Source organism: Rhinatrema bivittatum, chromosome 13 (assembly GCF_901001135.1).
Source record: "Rhinatrema bivittatum chromosome 13, aRhiBiv1.1, whole genome shotgun sequence".
NCBI lineage: Eukaryota > Metazoa > Chordata > Amphibia > Gymnophiona > Rhinatrematidae > Rhinatrema > Rhinatrema bivittatum.
The window spans coordinates 52,833,840-52,854,662 of record NC_042627.1 but is presented as its reverse complement, the minus strand read 5'-3'; the positions used below and the strand labels follow the sequence as shown (position 1 = coordinate 52,854,662).

The following is a 20,823-nucleotide window of genomic DNA, read 5'->3' as shown; positions in this document are numbered from 1 at the left end:
GTTACTGACTGACCTTCACTTAAGATATTATCATCCACAAACTCGTGAAACTAACACAATGCTGCTTTCTCAGTAAGTTTCATGTATGGCAATTGTGACACTGAATATTAATTTTCAAACTCTAATGGATCTAAAGAAGCTTTCTTCAAAACAGGTCAAACTGTTGCTGTTTCCAATTATACCAGAAACACTAACTTCAAGAATCATTCACAAGCGACTGAACTCATTTTACTATTGCCTTCTCTGAGAAGTGAAGTTACACAAATGGACAAGGGTCAAAGACACATAAATACGTCATTATGAGGCTGGCTCCTCTGCCTCCCTCCCACACCTTTACCTGTATATAGTATACTATCTCTGTTCTCCCCTCTTTATTTTCCTATCCCCAGTTTTTGCGCCCTTGTTATAATGTAACTTTATGCTTCATCAAGTTCTGCCTCTTGTTAATTGTTTCGGTTAACCGCTTAGTTCGATGTAAACCGAGTTGATTTGATTTGTATCAAGAAAGTCTGTATATAAAAGCCTTAAATAAATAAAATAAATGTTGTAGAACTAAATTTTATCAAAGAAATAGTGTCCTTGATATTAAAACTTCTAAACTGAGAAGACAGTCATAAAATCAACTCTGGATTTCCTCATCACCTGCTCCCCCTCTCTCCTTTCAAATCCCTACCAATATCCACAACTTTCTCTTTAAAAAAAAAAAGAGCTGGAGAATCTACCCTGGGTTCCACTCCACCACCACTCTTGGTCCAAACAGCCAAAAATAAGTCCTTTGCAATATTAAAGATCTTCTGGGCCAAGAGACTGACACCTGCAAGCACTTTCTATAAAACCTTTATACCTCATGAATTGCTGCCTTATAACAATTTGCTTGTCTCCTCTATTTAATCCTATCTACATCGGTCTGTGTTCCGACCCATACCTTCTCTGCTCATTGAACCTGCTTTTTCAGATCCAAAGTGCACTATTCCCCTGTTTAATGGTCTTCCTCTTTAGCAGAACAAACTTATAAGGGTGCAATACCTCTGCATTTCAAGAAAGGATCTAAACTTCCAAAAGCAGAGCAGAGTTTACCTTGCAAAACTTCCAGACCCATGGTAAAATCCCCCAGATCCACAGACCTAAAATCTCTAACCAATCTGGAGGTGACACTCTCGTTCACCCAAGGTCTAATGCCTCCCAGTATTAAATAAAAAGAAACAAGATGGTCTGACAACTTTTCAGATACATTTTTCAGATACATCAGTGAAAAGAGAAAAGTTCAAAGTGGCATAGTGAAATTGAAAGGTGGAAAGGAACAATGTGTGGAGAGAGATGAAGAAATGGCAGAAATATTAAATGAATACTTCAGTTCTGTGTTCACTAAAGAGGACCCTGGAGAAGGACCGTCACTAGTTAACAAGAAACTGGAGGGGAATGGAGTAGATGTAACTCCATTTACAGTAGAAAATGTATGGGAAGAGCTGATGAAACTGAAAGTGGACAAAGCCATGGGGCCTGATGAAGTTCATCCCAGAATACTGAGGGAGCTCAGAGATGTGCTGGCGGGTCCCGCTGTGTGACCTGTTCAATAGATCCCTAGAAACGGGAGTGGTGCCGAATGATTGGAGGAGAGTGGTGGTGGTCCCGCTTCACAAGAGTGGGAACAGAGAAGAGGCTGGTAACTACAGACCGGTTAGCCTCACTTCGGTGGTGGGAAAAGTAATGGAGTCACTGTTGAAAGAGAGAATAGTGAACTATCTACAGTCGGGAGAATTGCTGGACCAGAGGCAGCATGGATTCACCATTGGAAGATCCTGTCAGACAAATCTGATTGACTTTTTTGACTGGGTAACCAAGGAATTGGATCAAGGAAGAGCACTCGATGTCATCTACTTGGACTTCAGCAAAGCTTTTGACACTGTCCCGCACAGGAGACTGGTGAATAAAATGAGAAGCTTAGGAGTGAGTGCCGAGGTGGTGGCCTGGATTGCAAACTGGTTGACGGACAGAAGACAATGTGTGATGGTAAATGGAACTCTCTCTGAAGAGAGAGCGGTTTTAAGCGGTGTACCGCAGGGATCGGTGTTGGGACCGGTCCTTTTCAATATCTTTGTGAGCGACATTGCGGAAGGGATAGAAGGTAAGGTATGTCTTTTTGCGGATGACACTAAGATCTGCAACAGAGTGGACATGCCGGAAGGAGTGGAGAGAATGAGACGGGATTTAAGGAAGATGGAAGAGTGGTCGAAGATATGGCAGCTGACATTCAATGCCAAGAAGTGCAGAGTCATGCATATGGGGAGTGGAAATCCGAATGAACTGTATTCGATGGGGGGAGAAAGGCTGATGTGCACGGAGCAGGAGAGAGACCTTGGGGTGATGGTGTCTAATGATCTGAAGTCGGTGAAACAATGTGACAAGGCGATAGCTAAAGCCAGAAGAATTCTGGGCTGCATAGAGAGAGGAATATAGAGTAAGAAAAGGGAAGTGATTATCCCCTTGTACAGGTTCTTGGTGAGACCTCACCTGGAGTATTGTGTTCAGTTCTGGAGACCGTATCTCCGAAGAGACAGAGACAAGATGGAGGCGGTCCAGAGAAGGGCGACCAAAAAGGTGGAAGGTCTTCATCAAATGACTTATGAGGAGAGATTGAAGAATCTAAATATGTACACCCTGGAGGAAAGGAGGAGCAGAGGTGATATGATACAGACTTTCAGATACTTGAAAGGTTTTAATGATCCAAAGACAACGACAAACCTTTTCCGTAGGAAAAAAATCAACAGAACCAGGGGTCACGATTTGAAGCTCCAGGGAGGAAGATTCAGAACCAATGTCAGGAAGTATTTCTTCACGGAGAGGGTGGTGGATGCCTGGAATGCCCTTCCGGAGGAAGTGGTGAAGACCAGAACTGTGAAGGACTTCAAAGGGGCGTGGGATAAACACTGTGGATCCATAAAATCAAGAGGCCATCAATAAAGAGTGGGTGGCTCGCCAGAATGACGGCTACTGCCTGGAGATAATACCCTTATTCAATAAACATACACATGGTTACTGCGACTCCAACATCGCTCTAAGCTACAACAGCAGGAGGAAATGTGGAAAAAAGGATTCGCACTCACAAAGCGGGGAGTAGCTGGCTTGTTACGGCGGTTACTACCCCAAACCAAATAAGCCTGATACTTCACTTTCAATGCATATCCAGCATAGCTCTCTGCTTCAACGGCAGGGGAGAAGAAAATCTGATACTTCACGCATATCCAGCATAGCTCTCTGCTTCAACGGCAGGGGAGAAGAAAAACTGATACTTCACGCATATCCAGCATAGCTCTCTGCTTCAACGGCAGGGGAGAAGAAAAAAGGATTCGCACTCACAAAGCGGGGAGTAGCTGGCTTGTTACGGCGGTTACTACCCCAAACCAAATAAGCCTTATACTTCACTTTCAATGCATTTCCAGCATAGCTCTCTGCTTTAACGGCAGGGGAGAAGAAAAACTGATACTTCACGCATATCCAGCATAACTCTCTGCTTCAACGGCAGGGGAGAAGAAAAACTGATACTTCACGCATATCCAGCATAGCTCTCTGCTTCAACGGCAGGGGAGAAGAAAAACTGATACTACACGCATATCCAGCATAGCTCCCTGCTTCAACGGCAGGGGAGAAGAAAAACAACCAATAAGGGCTGAATAACATATTCTGGGTAAAACAAATAAGCATGGGTGTAGCTTGCTTATTGCGGCGGTTACTACCCCTACTACCCCTAACTAATCAAGCTAGATATTTCACTTGGATGCAGCTCCATCACTGCTCTCTACATTAATGGTGGGGGTGGAAGGGAAATAGAACCAAAGAGCTAAGAGAAACAGATAAGTATGAGAAAAAATGTGTGAAGCTTGCTGGGCAGACTGGATGGGCCGTTTGGTCTTCTTTTGCCGTCATTTCTATGTTTCTATGTTTCTGACCAAGGTCCATCAGGTGAGGTACCATAATAGGCAGCTCATTTACATCAGATGGAACAAAAATTAAATAAAAATGCCCCCTTAATATGTGTTAACATGTTTACTATTTGTATCAAACTCATATTATGCATACTAATTATAAATTCGCTACTGCCCCTGATGAGGAAGAAACAAGAAAATTAAAATCCCCTAAAACTATCACATATGGAAACATCATTATATTCAAAATGTCTAACAATTTACCTATAAATTAATATAAAGTTGTTTAATAATATAGCAGACCTAATCAATAATATCTGCATTGCTGAAGGCTAAACAATTTCCACCAAGAACTGTAAAGAAAACCACAACAACTCCTGCCCTTAATTGGGTCATAGCACAATAACCCAGTGGACATAAGCCCAATGCCATCCCATCCTTATCCCATAACTAAGTTTTAGTTACAAACAATATACCAAGCCCTTTATCCGTCAATGTCACACAATAAATATTCTTTGTGGTTAACAGACTTTGCATTTACCAAGTCACATTTTATCACCACCCTCACATCCTAGTCTTGAAAGAATATCTGACATGTTCAGGAGCAACAACTCCTTTCATCCCCTCCAACCTGCCTCTGTTGGCTGCACCCTCCCATGACCTCCTGACCCTAGACAATTGAAATAGGGGAACCCTCTGCCACTGAGTCCAACCCTTGACTTACAGCAACCCATTGCCCACACAAAATAAAACAAAGAATGCCCCAACCCTCCAAGTCCTCAAACATCACCTGTAAAATAGTACAAACCCAAAAATCTCAAGTAAGCCAATTCATCACTTGTTTGTAAATGTATTCATAATAGTCAAAGAAAAATCTTAACTTGACCAACATTGCCCCAATTAAAAGAACTCCTTCCTCTCCTTGTCCGCAGGTCCTGCAATCAAATTGATTGGAATGGATACAAATGGACCTCACCTAATGCCTCATATTCCTCCTGCTACATCTAAGTACCATCACCATGTTAGAGCCCCTTGTTGATTCCTTCCCCTGCCAGCTAACTACTCTTCTATCATATCTAAGTCCATCTATAAAGGGACTCTTGGTCTACATTATAAGCCCTTCGTTCCTTGTCATAGATCTCAAGGATTCTATCGACAAAACATTTATATAGGCTGGTAATCATACACTGCAATTTAATATCTGAATAAACAGCAGCTATCTTACTGGATGGCATGACAGCTCATTTGTAGTCTGTAGACTGCATGAACATTTCTAGTGGGAGAACTTTTTTTTTGGTTTTTTTTAAATTACTATTAAAATGAAACACAGCTTCCTTGCTCCAATTCATACAGTCAGTAGAAGGGAAACATGAATCGCCATCCCAGGAGTTCCGGCACCAAGTTTCATAAGGGTGTGCATGGCAAAAATGTTATGTTTCATTTAATTTTCATTTCATTTCATATTTCCTTCTGTTTTCTTAAATTTTAACAAGAAAATTGTTAACAAAACTAAAGTATCATTTTGAGTGGCACAAATTCAATTTTATGCACACTAACTAAAATAGCATGCACGGATTCCAACTAGTGCACACACAAAAAAAGAAAATGTAAATTGAGATTTATTTATTTTAATAAAAAAATGACAAAATGAAAGCACATCCCTAACAATCAAACCATGGCTTCCCATGTACACAATGCAAGCAGCTGCAACATTTTATCCATACTACCTAAACTGTTTTTCTTTTAACCCCTAACCATACTTTCTGTGATAAAGTAATTTGTGCTAATGAGCAATACTGATTAAGACTAAATGGTTAACAGTGACACAGTTGCATTACCAGTATGCATTCTCTAGCACTAAATAAAAGAATAAGGCAAAATCTTAGAATATATCCATATAAAGCTGGGTTATCCATGTAAAAAAAAGTCTACATTTCAGGCTTACCTATAAAGAATGTTACGTGGCACGGAACCATGAGAAACGCTCAACCAAGCGCTTAATTGAGAAAAGAAAACAAATGAGCGGATTGCCAATAATAGGGTCTTCTCTTCAATAAATCTATCTCCACTTCTAAAAATGGAAAAAACACCAGAAGAAACTTTAGGCTTCATGTGCAAGATCTACTACTGTTAATACATTTTCTTTACAAATATAAAATCTTAAGATTTCTAAATATTCTGCAGGAAGATTGGATTCAATAAGCAATAACAGAACCAAAGAAACATATCACCACAGAATATACTGGACAGCATCTATAAAGTAGAAGTTTAAAATGTCAGCACAGAAATAAAACCACATAAGACAAATGTGTTTTCAAATATATGAATAAGATATAATTCAAAATATTGCAATTGCTTGATTTATAATACCATTTGAGCAGGCAAATCCTTTCCCCACTAGCCTCTTTCCACAGAACTAGTAATACGACAATTGTACTAAAAATACTTGGCTAGTTCAATTTTACACTTACACATAATTATCTGTTATTTTCTAGTTTTATATAAGTTGATAGTATAATAAATAAAATCAGCGGTGAACTGTTTGAATTTATTAACATTTGTTGTTCGCAATCCTCACAATATAGTTTGAGGCAAATTACATGCAAATATGCATAAGAAACAAATTCAATACTTACAGAACTTCATAAATAAAACAATCAACAGACTATCCATACCCTAGCCCTTCTGGTAGGATACAGATAATCCATGGATTATTTTGATTATTATTATGTACCTGGTTGAGGTATGACAGCAATGGCCAGGCAGATATACATTACGTATGTATTTAGACACTGTACTAAAAATACAGACAGTTCTATCAAATATCACCACATTATCTTTGTGATCATGGAAAAAAACTACCAAGAAATACAACTGTATCACAATACCACAGTCAATGATTAGGCCACAAAACTCCCACACTCCAATACTCAAAGAATGGGTGTATCCAGTATTGAATAGTATGAAAGGCTTTCATTGTAATAATTAAAAAATGTGCATAAAATATGATGAAAAACTTATTGGCATAAAACAAATTCAAAATCCTCCTTTGTCTTGTACAATGACAAAATCTGAGAATGATAAACAGATGTTAAGCAAATTTGTTTGCTCCCGAGGCATTTCTATCATAATCATCTAAAAGTAATGATCTTGGACTCTAGGGAACGAATCTATCATACATAGTCACCATTTAATATAAATCACTTTCTGATAAGAATTACCATATTTATTTAGTCTCTCTCATGTCTTTCAAGAATTCAGTAATTCACAGATCATAACAAAAAAAGGCACTTACTGTCGAGGAACTGGCTCTAAAATCCACCTCTCTAGCAATAGTGCATCTTGCTTGATTGCAGGATCATTTAAATCATTCCCCTCTGTGGCAGGCCCTTCATCACTATAGCAACAGTCTGGAAGCAGCATCACTTCAACCATAATTGGGATATTATTTCTCCACAACAGAACGACTTCTGACCTTGTTCTTCTGGCTTGACGACACTACAAAAAATATTAAACATTCTTTAGGCTAGGTACAGTGAACTTAAGTCAAGTTCCACAAGCTATTTTAATTTTCAGGACATCCAAGGTATATCAATTAAGCAAACTAGAATCCTCATGTACAAATACATTTTATGAATAATCATTGTGGTATCCTAATTCCTGTACATAGCATTTGTGAATCAGTGCTTACCATCCCAGATTTAGGAAAAGACAAAAATTGTAATGATCAACCAAAGGCTGAAATGTTTTAACAATTGTTCTAATGTAAACCGGCATGATGTGATCTGCTCATGAATGCCGGTATATAAAAAACCTAAATAAATAAATAAAATATCTTCAACCACTATCCATATCTGTTTTAACAGTTAAATTATGTCACTGCACTGATAGTTTAAAAAAAGTGGTATATCAAACTAAATTTAAACTTCTGGTTATGCTCTTAACGAGGCGGAGTTCGCTTTCTCATGCTCCTGTTTCAAATTAACATTTAAACGATCCTTGAGACAACCAGGGACTACTAAAGCACTATGTCACTAAAGATTGGAGCAGCCAGTCAATATTCTCCAATAGGGCTGAAAAGATGTCTAAAAAGATTAAAAAAAAAAAAAAAAAAAAGAGCCATTCTGCCCCAGTAGAGTCTGTGCCACATGCGGAAAAGTCAGCCTCAGAAGATGAAGGCAGGACGCAGGAAAATGAGGTCTGTGACTGCGCTCCTTAAACCACGCAATTAATGAAAAGTTTAGCTGAAATACCAATCAAATCAATGAGGCTGAATGAATCCAGAATTGTCAGCCTAGAGATGTCACTTACTTCAGTCAGTGCAAAAGTAGACAGAATGGAGCGTTTAAATACTAAGATCGATAATCTTGTAAACCTGTTCAGATGACGTAACATATGGGTGTTAGGCCTCCCGGAGAAGGTGCTAGTACTCCCTGCTTACCTCCACCATGGAGCACAAACAGGCGATCAGACTTCCAAACAATCTTAGTCACCTCCAAATAGTGCGGTAAATGATGCTTGACATCTAAGGAGCACAAAAGGCGGTACTCGGCTTCAACTTTGTCCCTGTTCAAGGCAGGCAGAGAAATGGACTGATGCAAATGAAATTCCAAAATCAATTTGGGTAAAAAGGAAGCACAGTATGAAGCTTAACCACACCCGGAATCACACGGAGAAACGGCTCATGGCAGGAAGGAGCTTACAGCTCAGAGACCCAACAAGCTTACAGCTCAGAGACCCAACAAGCTACCCGAAAAACTTTCTTCAAAGTAAGCAGCTGCAAGGAAAGAGTATGCAGGGGTTGAAAAGTCAGACTTGCCAAGAATTCAAGGACCAAGTTAAGATTCCACAAAGCACTGGAAGCCACAACAGGGGACTAAAATGATTAACTCCCTGCAAGAAACAGGACACGTCCAGATGGGAAGACAAAGGCCCTCCCCCATTGGCTCTTCCCCTGTAACAAGCCAGTGCTGCAACTCAAATCTTCAAGGTATTAAGGGCCAAACCCTTATGTGAGCCATGCTATACAAATTCCAAAATCAAAGGAATATCCATCTTTAGCAGCTGAGTACCTTGCTCAGAAGACCAGGCCTCAAAGACCCTCCAAACTCTAACGTAAGCTAGAGAAGTAAAGAATTTCCAAGCCCAAAGAAGAGTAGAAATTACAGAAGGTGAATAATGGTGCTTCAACAGTCGAGCCCTTTCAAAGGCCAAACCGTAAGACAGAACCAACTCGGGTCCTCATGTAGAATGGGGCCCTGATGTAACAGATCTATCCAAGAAGGCAGCCGAAGGGGACCACCCACCAGAAGTCTCTGGAGATTGGTGTCTCACTGCCTTCAAGTCCAATCCAGAGCCACTAACAGGATAGTGTTGGTTTGACTTGCAATCTTCTGTATCAGCCTGCCTATCAAAGGCCAAAGAGGGAACACATACAGCAGGGCGCCATGTGGCCAATCTTGAACGACAGCGTCTATGCCCATCACTTTTGGGCCCCGCCCACAACTGAAGTAGTGTGGAACTTTTACATTGTTGAAGTTTGCCAATAGGTCTAGATCCAATAGACCCAAGTGGTCCACCAGGAGCTGAAAGACATTGTCCACCAGCTTCCATTCTCCTGGGTCCAAGCTTCTCCTGCTGAGGAAATCGGCTCTAATATTGTCCTTTTCAGAAAGGTGAGAGGCGGATACGCATGAGATGCTGCTCCGCCCATATCATGAGTGCATCTATCTCTTCCAACACCTGTTGACTCTTGGTTCCACCTTGATGGTTGATGTAAGGCACCGTTGTCGCATTGTCTGACATTATCCGGACTGCCCGAGCCTCTAGCTGCTCGGCGAACCTCAGGCACGCCAACTGAACCGCTCGTGCCTCCAAATCAGTTGATGTTCCACTGTTACTCCACTGCATTCCAGCACCCTTGCACCACCAACTCCTGACAGTGAGTCTCCCAGTCCTGGAGGCTCGCATCTGTCGTGAGATCCAACCAATCCGGCACCGTCAGGGAAATTCCCTTCCTGAGATGGTCCGTGTGTAACCACCAGTCCAACTGGGATTTCATCTCTAATGGAAGGAGCAGTCTCTCCGCATAGTTCTGCAACTGCGGACTCCATTGGAAGAGCAAGGTGCTCTGAAGAGGGCGCATATGTGCCCTCGCCCAGCTAACCACTTTTTTTTTTTTTGGTCAAAATCATTTTTATTGAAGAGTATGGGCAGTACAACATCAAAACGCATAGAAGGTGTACTACACAATGCAACAAATCAGCAAAAATAGTGCCAAAACGTGCCCCCCGCTATACTCCCAGCTTTTGCCAGACGCACTGCCCCACTCCTTTTCAAAGTCCAGTGGACACAGTCCACCAGACAAAGCCTGTAAAGTCAATCACGCATCTCACTCACACCAGTCAACCCACGTCTCGCACTCTCCCAACCCTCCCAACCACTTCTAATGTAGCAGCCATCAACCCCAGGAACCGTAGATAAGACCTACTGTCCACCCAAAATAGGAGAAGCCTGGAAGTGGGGCCTAGTAAATGACTGCTCAATCTGCTGTGCCTGCACTCTCTCCTCACCTCACAGAACTCCCCAGAGACGTGAGCAAGACAGCCAAACGCTGAGAAAAGAGACCCTTCTTCTGCTGTTTTACTGTTGACTTTTGATTTAAAAATAAACAAACTTATTTCTCTACTTCTGATTAATGCTCAATCCTTAGTCAAAAAAATGCCCATCCTTAACGATCTTCTTAAAGACAACAACCCTCATATATGTGGAATCACTGAAACCTGGTTTAAAAAATCTGACTACGTTGTTTTAAACCAACTTCCAAAAAATATATATATTACATCAATACCTAGATTAAACAAAAGAGGTGGTGGTCTTATGATACTTTCAAAAAAGGAATTAAACCTGGAAATACAACAAATAAATGCACCACCCAAATTTGAGATTGCCCTCTTAAAATCTCACTATTTACAAATTTTTTAATCTACGCTCCCCCTAGCTTATTAGAACTCAATGTCTCCCCACTAATTTAATTCTTTATTAGTAATATAAAAATAGAAATCCCAGCCATCATATTCAGCGACTTTAACTTACATATTGATAAAGACCCTTTATCTCACAACTGTGAGGCTTTCCTAAACTCTATGTCAGCCCTAGGATATCAACAAATCGTTCAACAATCAACTCACAGAGCAGAACACACACTAGACTTGATATTCACCAACTCATACATAGATACTCCAAATAGTCCCACTATAACCCCAGTCCCATGGTCAGATCATAAATTAATAACTGGAGATATTAAAATCCAATACTCAAAACATACTAACCCCACCCACCATGACCAAAATTGAATACAGGAAACCTTGTCAACTAGACACACTAACTAAACATCTATCCAAAGCTTTGATGGACTTAGACCTATCAAACAGCAATAACGCTGTTAATTCATGGTTCTCCCTCACCAAAGAAGTAGCGGATACCTGCTGCCTGATTATCAAAAAAGATAATACTATTAATAAAAAACACCACAATCCACGGTACACCAATAAACTAAGAACTCTAAAAACTACACTTAGAAAGGCAGAGAGAAAATGGAGAGCCTCTCCTTCCACAGACACACTAACTACAAATCTCTATTACATAAATACAACGAATCCACCAATAATGCAAAGAAAGAATTTTACTCCAACCAAATAAATAAATATCAATATAACCCCAGAACACTATTTACGTATGTAAAAGATCTAATCAATCCCATTGAAACTCCCACTTCAAACAATTCCTTTAATTGTAACACAACTGCACACTTCTAAGAAAAAACCTTAAACATACTAAAAAAATATCCCATCACTAAACTCAAACCAAATTGTACTACCTAGTAAGCCTAATGACCACTTAACTGCGATTGAAACAATCACTTCAAATTGAAAATATAATCAAAAAAATGAACCCAGCCGCTCACCCAATTGACCATATCTCAATAAAACTATTAAAATCAGTCAGCAATATAGTTTCCAAACCCATTGCCGATATAATTCATCAATCACTGAAGCAAATGTCCCACTTATTCTAAAAGCCGCAATAGTCAAACCAATCACTAATAAACCACAATCCAATTCATTTGATTTATCAAACTTGAGACCCATTTCTAACCTTCCTTGCTTATCAAAAATACTTGAAAAAAATAATTAACAATCAACTAACAGATTATCTGGAAAAGCATAGTACCCTATGCCCAGCACAACATGGATTTAGGAATTTTTTAGTACCGAGACCCTATTAACCTCATTACATGATATTATCTTAAGAGGAGTTAATCACAGCCAAACCTACTTCCTGATCATGCTGGACATCTCGGCAGCATTTGATACAGTTAACCATAAGATCCTCCTTGACAGACTTAGCGAAATAGGCATCAAAGAATCCGCACTGAAATGGTTTGACTCGTACTTAAATAGATCCTTCAAAGTAAAATTTCTTTATAAAGAATGTGAATCTTTTAAACTTCAATATAGAGTACCGCAAGGATCCTCCCTCTCCTCAACCCTTTTTAACATCTATGTGCTTCCGTTATGCAGAATTCTACCTGGTTTCAGTCTAACTCATTTTATCTACGCTGATGATGTTCAAATTCTAATTCCAATCGAAAAATCCATAGACCTAACTCTTAAACTCTGGGATATTTATCAACCTGCCATTGAAAAAGTACTAGCCCAAATGAATCTCTCCCTTAATACAAAAAAAACAAACAGAAATACTATACATTTCACCTAAAATAAGCAAAGCAAAAGAACTTGAAAACCAAGAAGCCACCAAAAATTACCCCATCTCCCTAGAAGTACAAGATCTAGGGGTCCTTTTAGACTACAAATTCTTGCTGAACAACTGGGTTAAAAAGTAATTAACGACGGTTACTTTAAATTACAGATCCTTAAAAGATTAAAACCCCTTCTATTCCCTAAAGATTTCAAAACAGTTTTACAGGCACTGGTTTTGTCTAAACTGGACTATTGCAATTCTTTATTCTTAGGTCTCCCAACAAATACAACAAGACCATTGCAACTCCTGCAGAACTCAGCAGCTAGACTTCTGACAGGATCCAGACGATCAGATCACATAACCCCAATATTAAAGGACCTTCACTGGTTGCCTATTAAATACAGGGCCCAACATAAACCTCTTACCCTAATTCATAAAACGCTATACAATGATAAAACTGAATGGCTAACATTCTCCCTTCATTTCCATACTCCCTCAAGAAACACTAGATCAACAGCTACAGGAATGTTACCCATTCCGTCCCCTAAAATTGCTCATCTAAATGGTGTCAGAGATAGAGCCATTTCCATTGTTGGGCCCCAACTATGGAACTCTATACCAAAGGAACTACGATTAGAAACAGACATCAAATTATTTAAAAAAGGCATCAAAACCTGGCTTTTCAAACAAGCCTTCCAAGAACTATTAAATTAATGTTTTAAGAATACTGGACATGTATCAAGGTAATGTATACTTTTAAATGTATTATCTCTGCACTCACTATCCTGCCTCTCTAATAACAAACTTTATTAACAATTAGTTTAATATACTAATTAGTTAGTATTTTAGTCTATTTAATTATATTATGAAACCATGTATTTACTTCCTTTTCTTTTTGGAAATGCAAATATTAAATGAATATGTTACCTACTGTAAACCGGTTTGATATGTTCGCATGAAAAATTCGGTATATAAAGAATTATAAATAAAAATTATAAAATACATTTTACCTGAGCTCAGACCTCCCTGGCTGAGAGCAGGAACTGGTCCCAGCTTCGGGGGGAGAAAGCTGAAGTCTTCACCACTGAGGCTCTCTCGGCCTGCAACCGCTAATTATAATTTAGGTCCATGCCAGTCAAGGCTACCGGACTGAGGCAGTCTACTGAGGGAGGGACCACATGGTATCACCTCAGAAGGCAAGCGGTTCTACATAGACATCTCCTTTTCCAACTTCTTTTCTCTTTTTTTTTTTTTTTTTTTTAAACTCATAGGCAATCCCCCGAAGAGAAATGCACATCCACCATCTGCTGGAGAAGGAGAATACTGGCGGGCTGATTTTGGAGCTGGACAATATAGCCGTGCCATCAGCTTTGCTCCTTCTCCATCTGCTGGCAGAGATGCATAACCCACTCGTTGGGACAGACTTAACCGAACGCTTAGGAAATCATCTTTGCAATGGAGGGAGGGTGCCGTTTCAGACATCTTCTCGTGGTCAGTGGGGAGTTATGACTCTGCTGAAACTCTGGCTTTTTGTCTTACAATTTGTCTGCAAGAAGCCTTCCATTTTTGTATCGACTTTATGCAGGTGCTGCATTGTACAATGATAGCAAGGAAGCAATGTTTCCTGTACGTTTCTTTTGGTATGCCAAGAAAAAGTTATAAAGAATTAAAAAAAAAAAAGTAAGCCTTAAACCTTCATTGTTACACAAAGCAGAGGTAAGCTCTCTTATATTGCCCTTATATTTACTTTTCATACTCATGCAAGTCATGCATCCTGGATGGCAATCTTCTGAAGCTGTTAATTCTCTGGATACTGTCACTTGGTCACTAGTGAGATAAGAATGCTTTATCATAAGAACTAATCTACTGAAGCTCTTTTTTTACTGCCTACAGTCATTATCAAAATTATTTAACAATGAAAAAATGTCCACCTAATTTTAAAAAATGTGTTTAATAAAGTAGTAAATGAACCAGATAGGGCAACTGACCATTTAAATTCCATGACATGCTCATCTATTAGCTAGGGATTTAGCCCATTATATTTGGCTATTTTGTTAAACATACATCAAGAAAGATGATTTTAACTTGTGTAACTGCATTTATCATGAATTAGAAACATATTGTAAATTAGGCAGGAAGACTAACAGCTTGAGTTATATTAAAATTTTTTCATTTGTAAAGCTTCACATATAGTAAGTAATGCTTGATTATGTTTGATCCTGTACAATGATTTAAGTATGCAAGCTTTCTATTTATAAAATATCTAAGAAAGTATAACATTTTATTAAATTGTAGAAATGTGTTCCCACTTACATATGTAATATTCTCTAATATATAATAAATATCTAATCTATGAAATACAGACTACAAAAATATATCAGAAGGCACACAGCACTGTGAGCAGATGCTAAAAGCAGAAGCATACTAGAGAGCAAAATAAATGTTTTATATCATTTTGAGAACTGTTCTACACAGACTGAGAAAAAGTCAATCTTTTTAAAACTATAGAATAATTTAAACATTTCAAGTTGTCATAAAGCAGTCATCAATATATAAATTCTCTGATTAAAGTACTTAAATACTATATACAACTATTGCATAAATACAATTCCTCATGCTTGGTGTGGCAACATAGGGTGGTCATACCTGTGCCAGTTTATCACTGCATTCATGCTTGCTTGACACTGGTTGACTGGATTGTGCTGGAGGGCAATGAAAGCCTTCTGTTCGGCCTTTTACAGAATATTCTGGTGTTCGTCCTTCTGTAATCAGCAAGGCCAGGGAGACCAGAAACTCCTCAGCATCATATTCAAAGTATTCATCTATGGTATCTATCATATCAAATTAAGGGAAAAACAGGTCAAATAAAAACAAAGACAAGATTCACCCCTGCTTAGGATATAAACATTTACCACCAAAACTTATTCACCATATCAGGCAAATGCATTTAATGGTCTCCTATGGCTGAAAAAAGCAGCTAAGAAGCCCTGTGTATGTTGGAAAAGATCAATTAAAAGCACCTTTTATTTGGGGTTTTAAACGGGCCTATTTTACTGGCGTTATTATAATATACATGAGCTTCCTCTCTTTTAAGGCATATACAGATGCTCAGTGTTGGCAACATTTAGTATTTGCTAGAGCAGCGATTCTCAACCGGTGTGTCGCCAAGCACCAGCTGGTGTGTCGCAGCTCCTGGTGTCCACAGCCCATTATACTTCCCTTTATTTCCTGCCCTCGCGGGCCAATGGGAAACCTCCTCCCTTCTTCCTGCCCCGCAGGCCAATCGGAAGCATCTTTCTTCCTACCCCCGCGGGCCAATCGGAAGCTTCATCCGGTCTTCCTGCCCCTGTGGGCCAATCGGAAGTCTCCTCTCTTCTTCCTGCCAGTGGGAGGAGGAAGCCTCCGATTGGCCAGTGGGGCAGGAAGAAGGGGGGCATCTCATAGCCCTGGGGTACGGTGGTTTGAGGGGGCTGGGAGGAGTGGCAGTGTCCAGGCCCATGGCAGCGAAGAAGCCAGACCCTGTGGCCGCCACAGAATGAAAGTGCTGAAATTAAACACAGCGGTGAGCCACAAAGAAAAAAAGAGGACAGCCGCGGTAGGGAACCACGATTAGGGATTCCCCAAAGCGGTAGTGAGTCGCAAGCACAAAGAGGCTAGTTGCTCCGGGGATTCCTCCCCGGTGCAACAGTGAGAGCGGCACTCAGCGATGCTGATTACAGATGGGGCAATTGGAGCTCCCAGCGGCCGTAAAAGCAGGCAGATTGGGGGCCGCGGGAGCCTAGGGATATCCCAACAGCCAGAAGAAAGGCTTGAGTGCTGTGGCATATTTTTCTAAAATAAATGTTTGCTGCTTCAGTGTGGCTGAGAAGGCAGTGGCAGTACTAGGAAATCTGCCACTGCGAAATTAAAGGGGGGCACTGCATTAGGGCTCTAAGCAAAGTGTATGTGAGAGACAGAGACTGGGCAGGGAGGTGACTGGGGTGTGTGTGAGACAGAGACTGGTCCTTAGGGTTTAATTGGGGGGTGTGTGTGAGTGATTTGTGGGCCCTAAAGAAAAAGACTGTGAGGACAGAGCTTCAGCAGCCGCTGCTGCTCCTGGCATGTGCTTTCAAGGGAAAGGAGTAGGAGAGTTGCTGGAGAGGGTAAGTAAAGGTAGCATTTTAAGTTTATTTTTCTTGATTGACTGCCATTTTAATTATTGAGTATTATGTTATGTGCTGCTGTTTGAAATATTTTATTGATATTTGGACAATTTTTAATCATTTTTATGAGTTTTAATTATTTGACGTTATTCTGTTCATCAGCTGTTTTGAGACATTTATTAATATAGTTTTACAATTATTTCTGTGTGGGGATCTATAGCAGCTTGGCTTATTCTGTTTTCCTAATAGTGGGTGTATTAGTGTTTAGGACTTGATTTAATATTTGTAGGGTTGCCTTTTCATAGATAGGCTTGTTATGTGTTCCATAAAGCAAGTGTAACTTTGTGCAGATTAGTTTCTGTGCATTATTGCAGATCCTGGGACTGTGTTAGGTGCTATATTTCTCTTTCCATTTCTCCAAGTTTGCACTGCATGCAAAGTGGCTTTTTTTTTGGTTTTCCATTCCAGTTTGTCTCCATATTTATAATGTGTGGTCTTTCTGTACTTGGTGAAGGTCGGTTCTGTGTGTGTGACCGAGGTGAGGTATTTTACTAACATGTAGGCAATTATATCAATCTTATTTTTCCTGGACATACCCAAATCAGTCCAGACCAGTGGGTTATATACTCCCACCAGTAGATGGAGGCAGAGAACAAACTTCGAGGCACGGCTATATAAAACTCTAGTACCATCTGCAGCTCCTCAGTATTTTTCTGTCTCCAGCAGATGGTGGTCATGCATCCTGTAGCTCTGGACTGAGTTTTTGCAGGCCGAAGTGTGAGGTTCTGATCGCAGGCCATCCCTTGGGTGGAGCAGGGCGAACGGGGGGGTGGGGGGGGGGGTGGTTGGACACCCCCAGCTGTAGAGCCCTTGGATTCCAGGGAGTTGGATAGCCAGGGGACTGGTTCCCTCCGAAGCCCCGAAGCCCTCTTCCAGCGCCTCCTAAAGGAAAGTACCCTGTGGGGATTTTTTGTTGTTATTTACAGAGTTAAAAAAAAAACCAAAGATGAAATTCTTGCCTTCAGTTTTTTTCTCTGCAGGGGCTTTTCTCTGAGGCTTGCCATTTTAGGCAGTGCTCGGCTGGGGGAGGAGGAGCATCCTAGTACCCGGAGCCTCCTCGGGTCGAGGAAGTAGCTCCTGAACATTTTTGGCCTCAGGGCAGGCATTCTGAGGGCCTGAGCAGTTAAACCGGAGGTTTGCAGTACTTTTTATCTGTTTCCTTCCTCCTCCGCAGAGCGCTGAACCCGGGCTAGGCTTGGAGCCATTTTGGTTTTTTCGCTAGTGCTCAGCCCGACCGATTTTCTTCCTTCTGGGAACCCAGTGGAGCTGGGGGAAGGGCTGCCCTGTCTGAAAGTGCCTGGTGAAGGTCTGTAGGGCCTGTGGCCTGGATTTAGAGTTGGATGCTCACTCTCTCTGTGCCTCATGCTGCGGGGAGGAAGGGGTCATCTGCCAAGGGTCAGAAGCTCAGAAAGCCTAAGAGCCTGCTTGGGGGAAGAGCAGGAATGAAAGATAAACCCCTGGGGTCGAAGGTTACCCAGGGGAAGGAAGCTAAGGAAGTCCCCGTCCCCCCCGCCCTGCTTTTCCAGCAGTGGTAGAACTGGGCCAGGGAGACCCGAAGGATACAGCATTGGATTCCAGTAGCAAGGATGTGGGACCCGGTGGTTTCTCCCCGGAGTTTGTGCTACTAATGCATGAGACCTTCCTGGCTAGGAAGGCTGCAAAGAGGAGGTCTCAGGACAGTGCGGGTGGCTCTGCCAAGTGTCTAAAGACTCAGGTTCTGCCTTCTCCAGGCCCTCAGGCAGCCTCGCCCCAGGGTGACTCTGACCCTGATCCGGACCCAGAGGCCAGCGGGGACGATCCGTTGTTACTGGACGCCCCTGGGGGGGTGAGGACCCTCGGGTGGTCCGGCTGTTTAAGCCCCTTATTGCCCAGGTGCTAGAGGAATTGGGGCTCAAACTGTCACAGGAGGAATCTGACAGCAAAAGGGTCAACCCAGTCCTGGATGGGCTGCGAGGATCCCCCTCGGCTTTCCCAATGCCAAAGAAAATTCAGAAGCTTATCAGCAGGGAATGGGATGCCCCAGTGGCCGGCCTCAAGGTAGGCCGGGCCATGGCCAAGCTGTATCCACTGTCAGAGTAGCATTTGGAGTCCTTACGGACCCCCAAGGTAGGTGCGGCTGTCCCGCCATTTCTAAGCAGACTACCATTCCTGTGGCAGGTTCGGCGGCCCTGAAGGATGCCCAGGATCAAAAATTGGAAGTCCACCTGAAATGCCTTATTGAAGTTTCGGCTTGAGCTTCAGAGCGGCTTTATATTCCAGAATGATGCAGCGCGCCTGCCTGTGTTGGATTCAGCAACCACAGGACCCGGCCACCTCAGGGATCGTGTCCCGGGCACAGGCGGCACGCCTGGAGGTAGGGGTGGCTTACACGGCAGATGCCCTGCATGACCTGGTACGGACTTCGGTGGCGGCCCGACGCTTGCTGTGGCTCCGGAATTGGTCGGCTGACTCCTTTTCTAAAGCACGTTTATGCAATCTTCCTTCAGGGGGAAGTTCCTGTTTGGCAAGGACTTGGACCAGCTGGTAAAGTCACTGGTAGAATCCAAAGGGAATGGGCTCCCGGAGGATAGAAAGCCTTTTCGGAAGGCCTTTGCCCCGAGGACCCGGGTCAGAGATTCCTGAAGATTTAAGTCAGGATAGGGGGATTCCTCCGCTTCCTATGGATCCAGGCCTTCCTCGGGATGTCAACAGTCCTTTCAGGGATCCAACCGGGCTACGAGAAGAGGTTCTGGCCAGGGAGCTGGAACTGCAAAGTCTACCAATGAAATCAGGAGCACCCACTCCACGGAGGCGACGGTAGGGGGACGGCTGACCCAATTCTACGAAGAGTGGGCAAGAATTACGACCGACCAGTGGGTACTACAGGTGATCCGCGTAGGTTGAGCTCACTCTCCTGGAGACGCACTGTTCTTCCCTAAACAAGCGAACCACAGTGGAATCCATGCTATGCCGTCTGATAAGCCTGCAGGCCATCGTTCCAGTGGCGGAACAAGGGGCCGGACAGTACTCAGTGTTCTTTGTGGTGCAAAAAAAAAAAGGGAGGGGGGATTTTTCGTTCCATTCTGGTCCTCCAACAGGTGAACCGGAATCTGAAAGCCCCATGTTTTCAAATGGAACCCCACCGCACGATGTTGCAGCAGTACACAAGGGAGAGTTCCTCGCCTCCTTGGACCTCAATGAGGCCTACCTCCATATCCTGATCCGGAGCGATCATCAGAGGTTCCTGCGGTTCTCGGTCCTGGAATGCATTTTCAGTTTTGTGCGCTCCACTTCGGGCTGGCATAGACACCCCGCACCTTCACCAAGGTTATGATGGTAGGTGCGGCAGCCCTTTGGCAGGAAGGAGTGTGGGGGCACCTGTACCTAGATGACTGGCTCCTCCGGGCGAAGTCAGAGGACTATTCGTCACGTGACCCACATGCTGCAGTCGTTAGGGTGGATGATCAACCTTGCGAAGAGTCACCTGATTCCCTCCCAGGTCCTGGAATACCTAGGGGTTCACTTCGACACTCGCCTGGGCCGAGTGTTTCTGACAGGGGAGCGGATACGCAAATTGCAACAGCAAGTGAATTGCTTAAGGACAACGCAGACTCCTACGGCCTGGAACTATCTTCAGGTACTGGGATCCACGGCCTTAACAAGAGAACTCGTCCCGTGGGCATTTGTTCACTTGAGGCCGTTACAGCAAGCTCTCCTGTCCCAAGGGAGCCCGGTATCGGAGCAGTATCATGTACAGCTGCTCCTGACCTTGCAATCCAGATCCAGCCTGGCATGGTGGCTAGTGGATTCCAATCTGCAGAGAGGAATGCCCATCAAAACCCCAGACTGTGTAGAAGTGCCCATGGACGCCAGCTTCCGAGGCTAGGGTGCGGTGTGTCTGGGCAGAGCAACACACGACGTGTGGTTGGAATCAGAACAAGCTTGGTCCATCAACC

The 20,823-nt window shown here is 42.4% G+C and overlaps 1 protein-coding gene across 2 annotated transcripts in view; it reads right to left on the bottom strand.

Annotated features, from left to right (window-relative positions):
• The window catches only part of FAM214A (family with sequence similarity 214 member A), a 168,711-nt gene that overhangs the window by 58,235 nt on the left and 89,653 nt on the right, over window positions 1-20,823 (bottom strand). For both annotated transcript variants that reach the window (XM_029575110.1, XM_029575109.1), the window contains exons 2-4: window positions 15,333-15,517; window positions 7,219-7,421; window positions 5,869-5,994 (exon numbers count right to left, since the gene is read on the bottom strand). In XM_029575110.1, coding sequence (XP_029430970.1) covers window positions 5,869-5,994; window positions 7,219-7,421; window positions 15,333-15,517 — 514 coding nt within the window. The remainder of the gene's footprint in view (window positions 1-5,868; window positions 5,995-7,218; window positions 7,422-15,332; window positions 15,518-20,823) is intronic.